This window comes from Exserohilum turcica (assembly GCF_000359705.1).
Source record: "Exserohilum turcica Et28A unplaced genomic scaffold SETTUscaffold_23, whole genome shotgun sequence".
In the NCBI taxonomy this organism is placed as follows: domain Eukaryota; kingdom Fungi; phylum Ascomycota; class Dothideomycetes; order Pleosporales; family Pleosporaceae; genus Exserohilum; species Exserohilum turcicum.
In genome coordinates this window covers 474,178-487,626 of record NW_007360059.1, presented here as the reverse complement: position 1 = coordinate 487,626, position 13,449 = coordinate 474,178, and the positions used below count along the sequence as shown (strand labels likewise).

The window sequence follows — 13,449 nt, the reverse complement described above, 5'->3', positions numbered from 1 at the left end:
AGCAGATGCTTGTCTAGATTTACTACGCCGCTGCAGTGCTGCTTACACACTAGTACACCAAAATCAGCTAGAAAGCAGAGAATATCGTCGCAGTTCTCTACTGAGAGTTCCGGCGGCTTTCTGCATGTGGGTGCGCTACTATCACTGCTTTCTGCGTTCTGTTGTTGTGCGGCCGCACGGGTGTTCCAGACGGGGAGCTCCATTGTAACCCTAACTGTACCCTACCCTACCCTAACCCTAAGCTGAGATAAATATCACTGTACTGCTTTGAAAACTTATATACGTACTAATGCGATATATGCGATAAATTTTTGTATGAGAACTAAGTACTTAATAGTATTGTAGCGTAATGTCTTGGGGGTGGGGTAAATTTCGCGTCTTAGGGGGTGCAAATGGCCCGATTAGTCTACGCAACCCTAACGCTAAGCCTGTTTCAGCCGATTTTCTCGCGGTTCAGACTCCAAACCGCGCCTCATATTGGTTAGGCCGGCGCGCAGCTTCAATCTTTAACGTGCCTGAATCAACACTACGTGATCGACGCGCCGGGAAGCGCGCCAGACGCGATTGCCAGCCCAACTTAAAGAAGCTTACTAGGATAGAAGAGGTGATTATTAGCCATGTGCTTGATCTAGATCAGCGTGGATTTGCGCCTACCTACGCTGCTGTGCGCGATATGGCTAATAAGTTGCTGGCTGCGCGCGGCGCTAGCTAGGTTGGGTAGAAGTGGCCAGCCAACTTTGTCTGTAACGGGCTGAACGCCCTTTGGATAGCTCCTCGATGGAATCTCAGTCAAGCAGCAAACGCCGGGTCTTACTCTACAACCCGGCACCTGTGCGACGCCTGAGCGGCGCTCAGACGACGCGCTCAGACACTCGGTGCAACCTTTCTCCGACAAGTAAATAAACACCACGCAAGTAGACTCTATAGCTCTCTATCGAATACAACCTCTTGTATACCTCGCGATTGCTCCACGGAGCGCAGCCCCTTACAAGTATCATGTACTACACAATACACAATACTTCTTATATCCACAACTGCTTACATGTAGTTATGGAGCTATCGCGTGTTATAGTCATGTGATAGTCAAAAGTTGATGGGGTCTTGGCAGAGTGGCAAACTCAGTGTGCCCACCTACGCCTGCTTTTTCAACGCTCGACAGGTCTCAGCCTAACAACAAGTGGCGGCTTATCCCATAAAAAGTACACTGGGTGATCGAGCCAATTTTCTGATTCTGGGCAGAGTTCAACATCATAGTGCCAAGGTATGCTTGCCGCAATAAATCGCATCTCGTGGTAAGCAAGACTAATCCTATTGTGAGTTACTTTCTAGATTTAAATGTCGTTACGACTTACTTTTTGCCTAAACAATTCCTAGGCCCGTACGAAAAGGGTTGTACGACATCCCTCTTGTCTGAAATATATTCTGCTTGGCATTCGGGGAGCCATCGCCCAGGGATAAAGCTGTCGGGGTTTTTGAAATTAAGTGCTGAATGATAGGCCGCGTATGTAGATACTTGAACTTTCGTCTATGATCGTTAGTATGAAAACGTTTGGGTAGGCAAATTGAAGCTCACCCCATCGGGCACAAAGTCTTTCCCGAATCGCGCACCACCCTTCGGTGTCTGTCTCGGAGAACCCGTTGCAACTGGTGGATAGAGTCTTAGTGCTTCATCTATGCAAGCCTGAAGGAACTTCTGCTCTGCCAAACGGGACATTTCCACGTCTTCGTACGTAGGGAACGCTCCTCGGATATCTTTGACAAGCCTTTCATACCGTTTCTTATCGCACAGCAGGTAATAGAAGAGTCCACTTAGTAAGGTGGCGGTCGTCTCGGTACCTGCGGTCATGAATGAATTGCCATTGATAGCATTTCGTTGTGTGCGAGGCCTTTGCCTTTGAGTTCTTCGTTGTTATTGTAGCGAAGTATGTAGCTCCAGATGTCAGCACGTTTGACTTTCCTCTTCTTGAGACGGCCCTCGACCTTTTCGGTAGCGAAGCGGAACACATCAGCCCGCTCTTTCATGAGTTTAGCAGGGATGAATAATAAGAGCAATTTCGTCAGCAGCGGCCACTGTGTCGTTAGGCCAATAAGCTGAAAGGCTTTAATATAACTAAAGATCGATTTGACCCACGGAGAGTACATGGATCCAGCTAGTTGGTGTAGCGATTCGCCAAAAGTTAAGTCAGCCATTATGTCGAACGTGGCGAAATTGAACCAGGCGACTAGATCCACTTTTCCGTTATTCTTTACTGCATCTTGCCGGATTTTATCCACGAGAAGTGCGACGTAGCCTTTAACAATGCCTTCCTGCTCTCTTAAAGTCTTGTCACTAAAAGCATGTGCAACAAGTTTTCGTTGTCTGGCGTGCGAAATGTCATCAGCTCTCATTATGCCGACTGGCTCTCCAAAAGGATCTGAGCCCAGCAAGTTAGGATCCTTTTGCCATTGAGGCACACCGTGTCCATAGACTTCCTTCCATGTTTTAAGATCAATGCTTGAAAGGTAATTGGGACCGTATCGAACAACAGGACCATATTGTTGGTGCAACTCATGTAACCACATAAGAAAGCGCCCTCGGTAGCTCTGTATTTGCCACGTAAGGTGTGTGGCGTGCCCAAGGATAGGACCGGGGTATTTTCGTAACGGATGTAGGGTCCTTTTCATTGTACCGCTGCACCCAAGAGAGTCTATCTTAACCAGCTAAGACTACCATGTACGACTACTCAGATGCACGTGATCTCACGTTGTTCGTCAACGGATCGCCTTATGCATATCGCAATTTCGGCAAGCTGGCGAAGCATGTGGTGATAGTCCTGGCATGTCATCGTAGCACTATGGACCAAATTCCGACCGATTTTCGGGCTTGGGCCGATAACTGCGCTGTGTTCATCGAAGCACTGAACATCTGGGCAGATGATCTCTTCGGCACATCGGTGAGCGGCTTTACTTCTCAGATCGTAACACTCAACCACCCGCATCTTGTCCGCAGACTTATACTTGCTGGAACGGCTCCCACGATTGGTCTGGGGGTTGTTGCATACGAGCCAAAGATCGTCGAAGCTTTGAGACTTGTGGACTCCGCAGTGACATTGGAAGAGGTGGGAAACGTATTTGTTCGAATAGCGTTATCTCTGTCAAATGAGAAACACACCCTGGGAAGAGCGTGGCTCCAGCGATTGTAAAATTTAAGACCCAATCCTCTGTCCTCTATGGACCAGCATGGCGCAGAACGACAGTTGTCTGCGATTGAGCAGGACTTCACAATTCCAGCTTCACTACTCATCTAGCACGCGAGTCAATCGTGGTGAGTCGAACTCTAGAGGAAATCAAAATTGCAAGCACATGTGTCCGCAACGCCCAAGTCTGATTGAAATAAACAGGCACTTGGATACGAACGCGCTAGTACACATAGAGATTTCTCACATCCGCATCGCTCATACCCATCCTCTTGTTTCGAGCCTTGAGAGAGTACTTCATGAACAGCGCGACGACGATCACCCCCACCGCGAAAGTAATACTGGCGCACCACGCAGTCAGGTAATGAGGCGAATCCGACTCTGGCCACAGGTAAGGCGTGTAAACATTTGACATGTTACCCAGCATGTTGATAATGGCAAGAGCCACCGACTTCTTTTCGTTGGTCTGGCCAAGCGTCGCACTGCTCCACCCCAGCAGGATGTTGTTGATACCAAAACTGAAGCCTACAAAGAGGAAGATGCTGAAAAGGCGTGCGGCAAAGTTGCTGGTAGTAAGAGGGATGATGAATCCAATGATTACAATACTTTTGCATACAACGATATGCCAAGTCCGCTCGTTCCAGCGCCCGGACGTCCAGGCGATGATCAGTCCCACTATAGCGGCGAGAAGGAAAGGCGGACAGGTCAAAGCCAGTGTAACGGTCCTGCTGTACCCGAGGCCCAACATGACTGTGGGGATGAAGTTCTGAAACCCAAGGGAGGAAACGTGCAGATTGTACATGAGCGTCATGGCCCAGGTCCGCCAGTCAGTAGCCGCGTCTCGCAAACCGGACCAGACACTGGTGCTTTCCTGGACGTCGGTGATGTCGATGTGGATTCGGTTGTGGGCTAGTTGTCTCTCCTCCTCGGTCAGCCATTTGGTGGTCAAGGGGTCATCGGGTAGGAACCAAAAGGCCATCAGCGCGGTTAGGGCAGAAAAAGCACCCTGAATGATGAACAGCCTGTCATGTGATCAGCCATGAAAAGATTCCATGTCGAGGTAGAACTGGGCGCGCATACCACTGCCAACCAGCCAATCCGAGCTTCTTGTCCAGCTGAAAGACACCAGCTGCGATGAGTCCTGCGAACGAGCCGGAGAAGTTATTGCCCGTGGTCAGAATGGCAAGTCTGAGCGCGATTTCCTTGCGTGTATAGAACAAACTGATGATATAGAGCGCTCCAGGGTAGAACTAGTGAAAGAATGTTAATAGTGTTGCCCAAGCCCACACTGGCGCAAAACCTACCGGAGCCTCGACGACGCCGAGGATGAAGCGAAGCACCATCATGCTGCTGTAATTGTATGCCAGGAACGTCAAAAGACTAACAAGCGACCAAGCAAAGCCAAAACCTGCCATGACGAGTGAGATCCTGAATCTGTTCAACAACATATTGCACGGAACCTGGGCAGCTCTAAGATTTAACAATTGATCAGTGCTTTGCACACAATTATGGCGAATGGATGGGGCGCAGACTTACATGTATCCGACAAACAGAATAGACACACAGGTATTGTACTGCGTTCCCTTCAAGCCGAGGTCTGCCTCAAGGTTATTGAGTCTCGCGTTGACGATGGCATTGCGGTCAAGATAGTTGAAAGTGTACATGAACCATAGTATAGGCTAACGACACGGGTCAGTGCACCGTACATCCGTTGGTCCCCAACTGATTTTGCGACGTACCATGATGTACCAATCTAGTTTTTTAACGAGTTTAATCTCACGAGGGTCTGTCTTCGCGTGGGCTCCAAACCGATCTACCTGACCCATGAAAGGGAGCTTCAAATTCTCCACATCGCCGGTTTGCAGCGTTTCGACGGGCGTGGTGCGATTATGGGTGGCTTCATGGTCCTTCATCTTCTTGTCGGTGACAGCGTCTGTAGTCTGGGAGTTGGATGCAGACATGATGGGCTTCAATTGGAATACGTCCAGTACAGGTACACGGCCAAAGGCTCAACTCTCGCAGACCTTGGCTAACAATTTCATAAGCACAGCCCGAGCTCCTGTGATATTTAATAAGAAGGGGCAAGGTGGATTCAACAACTGATAGACCTGATGCCAAGAAAACTTAAGTAAACCCTTGTCACGGCTGTAGATAAGCATGCAGGGGTGATGCTGTCTCCGAGTTCGGCACTCCACAGAATGGGGGGTGATTATCCGACGTCCTGGGGCACCACTCTGTCCCGAAGATGGGGGTAAACGGTGCGGAGAAGCTCGTAAAGAACCGCGTGAGCGTTTATAGGGACCACTGATAAGTGCAATATCGTTCTAGATGCCGTAATAGTGAACGACTCTCGAGCTGGGGCTTGCTCGATCAGCTGAGTCGCTTGAAGCGGCCAATCAGCAGGTCACTTTGTGCCCTTATCTTGAGCTGAGGTCTCATTATATACATACTCGAAGGAAGATGGGAAGCCGAGCGCCTGCCGATATCAACATCGGTCCCCGGGCCGATCGGCTTAGGAGTAGTACGGAATATCAGACGGTTCTAGGATTTCGCTCGCCGCTGTTCTGAGCTATGCCGAGAAACGTCTCTAGAGAAAGGTTATCCATTGGGTCTGCAGGTGAACATTCTTGTCGCGTGTCGTTGACGCCCAGACCAAAGCCCATTAGAGTGTTGAAGAATGGAGGACTGCCCCTGTAAGTCCTGTCATGGCTGTCACTACCCTGCTTGATCATGAGCGGAAGCCGAGTGACTGGTTCCCTATCGTCCCGCATGAGGCTAGATATGGTCTGCGTGGCATCGGGGACGTTCTTGACTGCGCGCGACGTCGCCATCATGCGGGTCAATGCCTCTTGAATTCTTTGCAATCTGGAGTATTAATACGCAGCAGTCTCATGTCTGGTCTCTTCCATGAGCTTCATGAGCTAGAGCACCGTCCAAATTGAATTAGAGTCACTCGCACTACGGAGAGACAGCGTGGCTACTTGGGGCTCCAAGCCTTCATTGATAATCTTCTCGTAAGTGACCCGCACTCATCAAAAGAACAGTCCAGCTCTATTTGAAACTCTAGAAACTAGTAACAAATGCACAGGCCGATAGGCCACGATATCATGATACAGTCTGGCAGGTCGATGACTCTTACAGTAATGCTACTGCGTTCTGTCTCAGCACGTGATCAATTCCATCACAATCTGGCCTTGGCTGTCACCAGTCCCACACATTTGATCTCGACATCCGTATGCTCGGGAAGCGTTTTGACGGCCACACATCTGCACAGAACCACCAGAAGTCAGCAGCAAGACCCGATGTGAGACGGATGAGACAGCAACATACGTTCTCGATGGTTTGACCTTGCCCCAGTACTCTCCATAAACCTCGTTCATCTGCGCGAAATCCTTCATGTCGGACAGAAACACGTTGACTTCGACGACATCGTCTAGCGAGGATTCGGCGGCTTCTAGGACGACTTGGAGGTTGCGGATACATTGACGCTGGGGTGGGAGCGTCAGCATTGGGCTCGGGTAAGAGAGATCTGTGCATGAAAAGAGATGGAAGATGTCTTACGGTACGATCTTGTACAGTCCCACCGACAAGCTGACCGTTAATGTCCTTGGGCAACTGGCCAGAGCAATACACGAAACCATTGGCAACGATGGCCTGATTGTAGATGGGCCGCGGCTTTGGCGCCTTGTCGGTATAAACTGCTGTTTTTGTCATTTCGATGGGACCTTAAATGCTTTTCTGCGTCCAATTGAAGTGTTTTGCAAGATTGTGAAGTGACACCTAATGAATAGACTTTTTGCTGCTACAGTCATGACAGAAGAAAATCAACAAGAAAAGATCATAGAGCCTCGACCAGCCTTCGCCCGCAGATCGATCGAGCCGCCGTTGTTATCCGTCGGGATACCACCATCGATCATTTCACCGAGGGTTTGCTGGTTCTATTCAATACCACGCTTGGCCCCTTGCCTTGCGCCCTGCCTCGGCCGGCCGATACGCCCCACCTTTTGCCGTCCCCAGTCCCTCCCTCACCAAGCCAATCAGAAACTGCACGCCAACCGCCACGCCATCCACGACCATGACCTGCCTCTGCTTTGTGCCGACGGCGTCTTCACAGGCCTCTTTCGCGCCCGTCATGCCTGCGCAGCCAAGTAGCAAACAATCCGCCTTCCTCTGCTCAACAAGCTCCTTGGCCGCGCGCGTCACGCTCGCAAAGACCTCCACTCTGGGCTTATTTTCCAGATCGAGGACAGAGATCTTGCACGCCGCGCAGCCTGCCGAGTAGTTGGCGAACCCGGCGTCGAAGATGGTCTGCGCGTGCAAGATCTCGGAGCGCTCGCTGGTGGTGATGACGCCGAGCTTGTTCCCGCACATGCGGGACGCGTAGAGGGCCGATTCCATGATGCCGAGCACGGGTGCGTCGACTTCCTCGCGTAGGGCCGTGATGAGCGGATGGTTGCTGAAACACGCGACGAGGAAGGCGTCGAAGCGGTGTTTGATGGGCACGATTTTGCGCAGGCACTCGGCCGAGGAGAGAATGCCGTCAACACGGCCTTCGATAGCGCTTGGGGCTGGTGGGGGCGCGGTGAAGCCGTAGACGGTTACTCCTGGAGGCAGCTTGCTTGAGACGTTTTGGAGGCAGGCATTGGTGATGTGAGGAGAAGAGTTTGGGTTGATGAGGAGGATGGAGATTGGGGTTTGTTGCGTACCCGAGACTGACGGAAAATCTTGGGAAGTCGCGTCCATTTCGCAAAGTTAGTCGATGCAGACTGTGGTGTGGCCTTGGGTTTGATTTTGGGTTGTTTTGTCTTGCTGTTGACTAGAAGAAGTTACGGACATGACGAGTGTTCCTGTGAACTACCTAGCTATCTTCCGCGATTCCTTCCCCACACCATATCATCTGGACCGAATCAATCGGTCCAGCCCGGCTGCACCCGGCACAGCTTGTAATCCCAACAGCCGATCGATAGATAGGTCAAGTGCTAGATAGCAAATTACTTCGAGCGCAAAGATATCACAAGACATACAGATATCCATAACAAGCGGCAAGCACAATTCCACGACTATTCATGTGGAAACCGATTGATCCGATCTATAGCCAAAGCTCTCGTTCCCCAGATAACATGCCTCTGCCTTGCTGGCCCATCTTGCCCACAACCAGCTTTCCCTTGTTACGACGCAAGAACTGCCCAAATCCCTTTTCTCCCACAATGCCCGCACCATCATGTTGCCACACTACCTTACCTCTGAGAATTGTGTACCTAGGCCAGTTTTGAACAGATAGGCCTTCAAAAGGTGTGTAATCAACGCCGTGGTGAAGGTTCCCCTGGCTGATGGTCACATTGCCCCTTGGGTCGCCAGGGGGGTACCAAATGACCAGATCCGCGTCGTATCCCACCATCAACGTCCCCTTTCTGTTATCCATCCCATACAACTTAGCCGCATTGCTAGCTGTGAGCTTCACAAACTGTGGCAGAGTGATGCGTGCCTTTTCGGGTGATAAGCATCCTTCCGACTGGTTGAAAAGGAGCGCCATCCTTGTCTCAAGGCCAGGTAAGCCGTTTGGCACCTTACTAAAGCGAACGACACCGTCCACAATGCCCGCCTTCTTACCTAGGGAATGGTCGTATTTTGTCGCAGCATGATCTGAAGACCAAACAGTGAACGCACCGTTGGCCAGACCTCGCCACAAGCCCTCGAGATCCGAAGCGTGATGGCGCAGAGGCGGTGCACAGATAAACTTGGTGCCGTGAGAACGATCACCGTCGTGACATTCCTTGATCTCATCGGATAGAAGAAACAGGTAGTGAGGGCATGTCTCAGCATGCACTGGCAGGAGCCGCGCTTGGGCTGCCCTAACATGCTCAACCGCTGATTCAGAAGACATATGGACAAGAAGAATGGGTGCGTCGACGAGTTCGGCGAGCGAGATGGCTCGGTACGACGCCTCGTCCTCTGCAAGGCGCGGCCTTGCGATTGCATGGAAGAAGGGGTCTGTATTGCCTTTTGCCTCGAGGCGCTTGATCACCATGGCAATCATGTCTGAGTTTTCCGCATGTATCATAGTAGTCATGCCCAGTCTTCGGCAAGACAACATGACATCAAGCAATTGGCCATCGTCGAGCTTGTATGGCTCATACGTCATGTACAACTTGACGGACGTGATACCTTGCTCATTGACTAATCGTGGCATTTGATCCTGGAGAATCTCCTGGGTGGGATTCGTGAGAACAACGTGAAACCCGTAGTCACAATACACTTGGCCGTTTGCCTTGGTGTGGTACTGCTGCACGACATCCAGCACCGAGGTTTCCTGACGTTTTTGGCCAGCGAAAGCGAGAACGGTAGTTGTTCCGCCTGCAATGGCACTCCGAGAGGCGCTCTCCCACGTGTCGCCGGTCGGCATGTTGTCTTGTTGAATGTGCGCATGTGAGTCGATTCCGCCCGGGGTGATGTAGGCACCTTCAGCATCAATCACCCTTGCGTCGGTTTGCCCCTTTGCAAGACTGTACCCAATTGCAGCAATACTGCCATCTTTGATACCAATATCCAGCCCAGCGGGCAAAACTTCGTTTGCGGTCACCTTGAACAGTCATGAACCATTAGCGGTCCATATGTTATCAATGGGCGGTACGGTAGGTACGTACGAGAATGCCATTCGTGATGACGCTATCATATTGTTGATGAGACATGCTTGAAGTCAGATCGGTGTACTTGGTATGTATGAACAACAGGCACCGTTACGTTGCGTGGATGACTGGCTTTGGAAATCATCTCGTTCACTTACTATCTTTCCGATGCCGCTTTCGATGGTTGGCTATCACGTGACCCTCCGCGTTCACCTCGGCCAATCACTATCCTAGTCGGGCTTGGCATCGGCATCGGCGTACCCGTCCGCGGTGTTTGATAAGCGACGCATCAATTAGTTATCCAGACCGTTTGTGTAAAAGCATGTCCGTCTGTACACTGGCCATGCTGGCGTGCATAGTACTCTATCGTTTGACGAGTTCTACCATTGTCCTCGACCAAATCCTTTCCATCTGGTTCACTCAAATAAGTGCCATTCGGCAGACGCAACCATCATGAGCGGAAGACCGGATTTGCTCATCATCGATTCGACCGTCCTGGATATTGACGTCGCTCGCCGCCAAGCGTTGGCCGACAAGTGCAATCTGTTGTACTATGATTGCCCGACGATTGATGAGTTCAAAGAACGGATGAAGCCGGGCGGCCCTTATGCCAATATCGTGGCCATCATGCGCAATGGCTGGCACAAGGCTGGTCCTCTGGCAAACCAATGCCCCTTTGCTGCTGACGTTGTGCCCTACTTCCCCAAGACGCTAAAGCTCATCGCTTGCAGCGGACACGGATACGATGCCGCGGATATCGAAGGATTAAGCGCCCGAGGCATCTTGTACTGCAACACGCCAAACGCATGCACTGAAGCTGTTGCCGTAACCACGTTATCTCTTGTTATCGACTCGTTCCGCTTCCTGTCTTTTGCCCAATGGTGCGCAAGATACGACTGGATGAAGAGTCGAGAGCTGGGCCCGGTAGCTGTCGATCCTACCAACAAGACTTTGGGTATCGTGGGGCTAGGAGATATCGGTCTGGCCGTGGCCCAAAAATGTGAAGCCGCGTTTGATATGAAGATTCATTATCAAGGTCCAAGACCTAAGCCCGCAGCTGAACAGTCGTTAAAGCACGGGGCTGTATACCACTCGACAGTTGAGGACATGATTCCCGAGATCGACTGCATTGTTCTTGCTGCGCCTTATACAAAGAAAACTCATCATTTGCTGTCGCGCAAGCAGTTTGCCCTTGCAAAAAAGGAAGGTCTCCGTGTGGTGAACATTGCAAGGGGTGCCATGATTGACGAGGATGCATTGATAGAGGCTATAGAGTCGGGGCGCGTTCCTGGAGCAGGACTTGACGTCCACGCCTCCGAGCCAGAGGTTAATCCCGTACTCAGGGACAACTGGAAGGTTACTCTGCTGCCCCATATCGGAGTCTGCTCGAAGGGTAGCTGGGAGGATTTTGAGCGAGTAAACCTAGACAATATCGAAGCATTTTTTGCTACAGGAAATCCATTGACACCTGTCAATCGAATTAGCTAGTAGGCTACATACACAGATCATACCAGCCCAATGTCTCTGGCGGGTCGACGCACTATTGTAACGTGACGGATTTTCGATACATACGCACGTGTGTTCGGGTACACTGTCGGCAGCTACTGGTGAGGGCGGAAATATTTCCGTCGACGAAGCTGATCCAGTTCAAATTTTACCGATGCATGAGTGGAGCCCGAAGGATTGCCGATGACGGGCTGATCATCAAACGTGACTATAAGCAGCGCTACGTTCTAGGAAAGAACAAAAATGGCCCTTCCGGTTCTAACTATCCCGCTAGCTTACTCAGACGGCCTGGCCTGTAACTTATCATATCATATTACCAACTTTTTTTGATTTATCATTATCATCATCATCAATCAACAATTCCTCCAAGATGCGTAAGTCAACTTCCACATGATGCCCATCTTCTAGCAACATATTAATTCATCCCCTTCTACTGGATGATCAGCCTTCTATCTTGTCATCGGAGCTGGAGTTGTTGGTCTCACAACCGCCCTGGAACTTCGACATCGGTATCCCGGAGCCAAAATAGTCGTCGCAGCGAAGTATCTGCCTGGTGACAGTGCACCGGAGTACACTTCTGCATGGGGCGGCGCAAACTGGTTCCCAGCTGCCACGGACAACGGTCCCCAACAAGATTACGAAGCAATCACGTACCGCAAATTCAAGAACCTTGCCTTAGACAGACCAGAATGTGGCATCAAGCCCATGCAGATCAAATGGCACTACGAGGTTCCCGTTGAGGAAGCCGGTATCTTGACTCCGGCGACTGGGAAGCTTTGGTTCGAGGAGCTAGTGGGTGGTTTGAGGAAGATTGAGAAAGACGAATTACCCAAAGGAACGGCGTTCGGCTACGAAATGGCGAGTTTTGTCATCGATGTGCAGAGATATCTACCATGGTAGAAACTAGCTCTGATCCCTCAGATTACCAAGAATAACCATATTGCAGGTTGCAGACCGAGGCTACCCGCCTCAATATTGAAGTACATCGACGTATCTTTGGTTCCATCGACGACGCGTTCAAGCGATACCCTCAAGCCGCCGCCGTTTTCAACTGCACTGGCCTAGGTGCAATGACCCTGGGAGGCGTAGAAGACAATACCATGTACCCAACTAGGGTAAGATCTATCCCTGACCTTCTCCTACCTTACAAAATCTCACTGCGTTATGAAAACAGGGTCAAATCTTGCTGGTAGAAGGCCCAGAGAAGCCATTAAAAAACATGTTCTTCCGCGCTCCTCACCGTGCCGGCGAAGCCACGCATATCTTCCCTAGAGGCGAGAATGGTGGAGTCATCTTGGGTGGGTGTCGCCAGAAGAACAACTGGAGTGGTGAGACAGATCTTGCATTTGCCGAGGTCATCAAGAGGAGGTGCTGTTCGCTTGCACCAGAGCTAGGAAAGCCAGAGGATTTGAAGATTGTCAAGCATGGGGTTGGACTTCGTCGTAGGTGAAGAAAGCATTTGAAGATATGAACAGCCATACTGATTGTAGACAGCGGCGAGAGAGGGTGGGCCACGCGTGGAATCTGAGATGCGGGATGGCAAGTTGATCATTCACAATTATGGCGCGGGTGGAGTGGGATTTCAGGCATCGTGGTATGTTTAAGCTGTTGTTCCAATCCTCCCTACATTACTGACATATTTTACCTCCCAGGGGTTTGGCGCAATATGCCGTCAACTTACTTCCCGAGAGAGCACGGTTGTAGACGAAGGGCCAGATAATGATCATGACTGTTCCTATGGTCATGCAGGGACAGTAGATGGGACGGTACAGGCTAGAGCTAGATGCCCAGGTTGTATAGTTCAGCCAGAAATTGTTGAATACACTGTCAATGTCGGAAAAACGAAAGAATTCAAAGGATAGTCACGAAACACAATTATTTTGCCGAAACAACTGTGCCTGAGCCGCTTATCAGTACGCTTTCGCTCATGACTTGCATCACCGGCCGCAGGCTCTGAGTTGATCGGCTTGGCACGCCTAGCTGTAGCTAAAGAGCCGACTTTTGATACCTAGTTAGGTGTTTGGCTGCCCCCACCACCACCTCGGTATCGCAAATCGGCTGCAACCGGCATCTACCGGCGTTCTTAAGTATCACCTATGCTGCGTACGATGCCATGACATGTCATGCGCCCAAAACCAGGA

The 13,449-nt window shown here is 50.8% G+C and overlaps 9 protein-coding genes across 9 annotated transcripts; 3 read left to right on the top strand and 6 right to left on the bottom strand.

Moving 5' to 3' along the window:
* Nucleotides 1-1,145: 1,145 nt before the first annotated feature.
* SETTUDRAFT_161685 (uncharacterized protein) lies at nt 1,146-2,664 on the bottom strand (the record flags this gene model as incomplete). Its single annotated transcript, XM_008028336.1, has 4 exons — nt 1,146-1,302; nt 1,353-1,525; nt 1,574-1,836; nt 1,947-2,664. The coding sequence occupies 4 exons, from the start codon at nt 2,662-2,664 to the stop codon at nt 1,146-1,148; spliced, it is 1,311 nt and encodes a 436-aa protein (XP_008026527.1).
* Nucleotides 2,665-2,711: 47 nt separating this feature from the next.
* Nucleotides 2,712-3,182, top strand: SETTUDRAFT_28927 (uncharacterized protein; the record flags this gene model as incomplete). The annotated part of the gene is made up of 1 exon (XM_008028201.1): nt 2,712-3,182. One exon carries the CDS (start codon nt 2,712-2,714, stop codon nt 3,180-3,182), a length of 471 nt encoding a protein of 156 aa, XP_008026392.1.
* Nucleotides 3,183-3,399: 217 nt separating this feature from the next.
* SETTUDRAFT_28926 (uncharacterized protein) lies at nt 3,400-5,137 on the bottom strand (the record flags this gene model as incomplete). Its single annotated transcript, XM_008028200.1, has 5 exons — nt 3,400-4,198; nt 4,257-4,426; nt 4,481-4,646; nt 4,713-4,855; nt 4,916-5,137. 5 exons carry the CDS (start codon nt 5,135-5,137, stop codon nt 3,400-3,402), a joined length of 1,500 nt encoding a protein of 499 aa, XP_008026391.1.
* A 570-nt stretch (nt 5,138-5,707) lies between these two features.
* On the bottom strand, nt 5,708-6,007 carry SETTUDRAFT_28925 (uncharacterized protein; the record flags this gene model as incomplete). The annotated part of the gene is made up of 1 exon (XM_008028199.1): nt 5,708-6,007. The coding sequence occupies one exon, from the start codon at nt 6,005-6,007 to the stop codon at nt 5,708-5,710; it is 300 nt and encodes a 99-aa protein (XP_008026390.1).
* A 350-nt stretch (nt 6,008-6,357) lies between these two features.
* On the bottom strand, nt 6,358-6,890 carry SETTUDRAFT_28924 (uncharacterized protein; the record flags this gene model as incomplete). The annotated part of the gene is made up of 3 exons (XM_008028198.1): nt 6,358-6,442; nt 6,507-6,664; nt 6,738-6,890. 3 exons carry the CDS (start codon nt 6,888-6,890, stop codon nt 6,358-6,360), a joined length of 396 nt encoding a protein of 131 aa, XP_008026389.1.
* Nucleotides 6,891-7,118: 228 nt separating this feature from the next.
* Nucleotides 7,119-7,949, bottom strand: SETTUDRAFT_177602 (uncharacterized protein; the record flags this gene model as incomplete). Its single annotated transcript, XM_008028335.1, has 1 exon — nt 7,119-7,949. Exon 1 carries the CDS (start codon nt 7,917-7,919, stop codon nt 7,119-7,121), a length of 801 nt encoding a protein of 266 aa, XP_008026526.1. The 5' UTR covers nt 7,920-7,949.
* A 316-nt stretch (nt 7,950-8,265) lies between these two features.
* On the bottom strand, nt 8,266-9,865 carry SETTUDRAFT_28922 (uncharacterized protein; the record flags this gene model as incomplete). Its single annotated transcript, XM_008028197.1, has 2 exons — nt 8,266-9,756; nt 9,821-9,865. The coding sequence occupies 2 exons, from the start codon at nt 9,863-9,865 to the stop codon at nt 8,266-8,268; spliced, it is 1,536 nt and encodes a 511-aa protein (XP_008026388.1).
* A 390-nt stretch (nt 9,866-10,255) lies between these two features.
* On the top strand, nt 10,256-11,290 carry SETTUDRAFT_110794 (uncharacterized protein; the record flags this gene model as incomplete). Its single annotated transcript, XM_008028334.1, has 1 exon — nt 10,256-11,290. One exon carries the CDS (start codon nt 10,256-10,258, stop codon nt 11,288-11,290), a length of 1,035 nt encoding a protein of 344 aa, XP_008026525.1.
* Nucleotides 11,291-11,678: 388 nt separating this feature from the next.
* On the top strand, nt 11,679-13,170 carry SETTUDRAFT_184918 (uncharacterized protein; the record flags this gene model as incomplete). Its single annotated transcript, XM_008028333.1, has 6 exons — nt 11,679-11,682; nt 11,754-12,204; nt 12,255-12,423; nt 12,483-12,750; nt 12,803-12,902; nt 12,961-13,170. 6 exons carry the CDS (start codon nt 11,679-11,681, stop codon nt 13,010-13,012), a joined length of 1,044 nt encoding a protein of 347 aa, XP_008026524.1. The 3' UTR covers nt 13,013-13,170.
* Nucleotides 13,171-13,449: the final 279 nt, after the last annotated feature.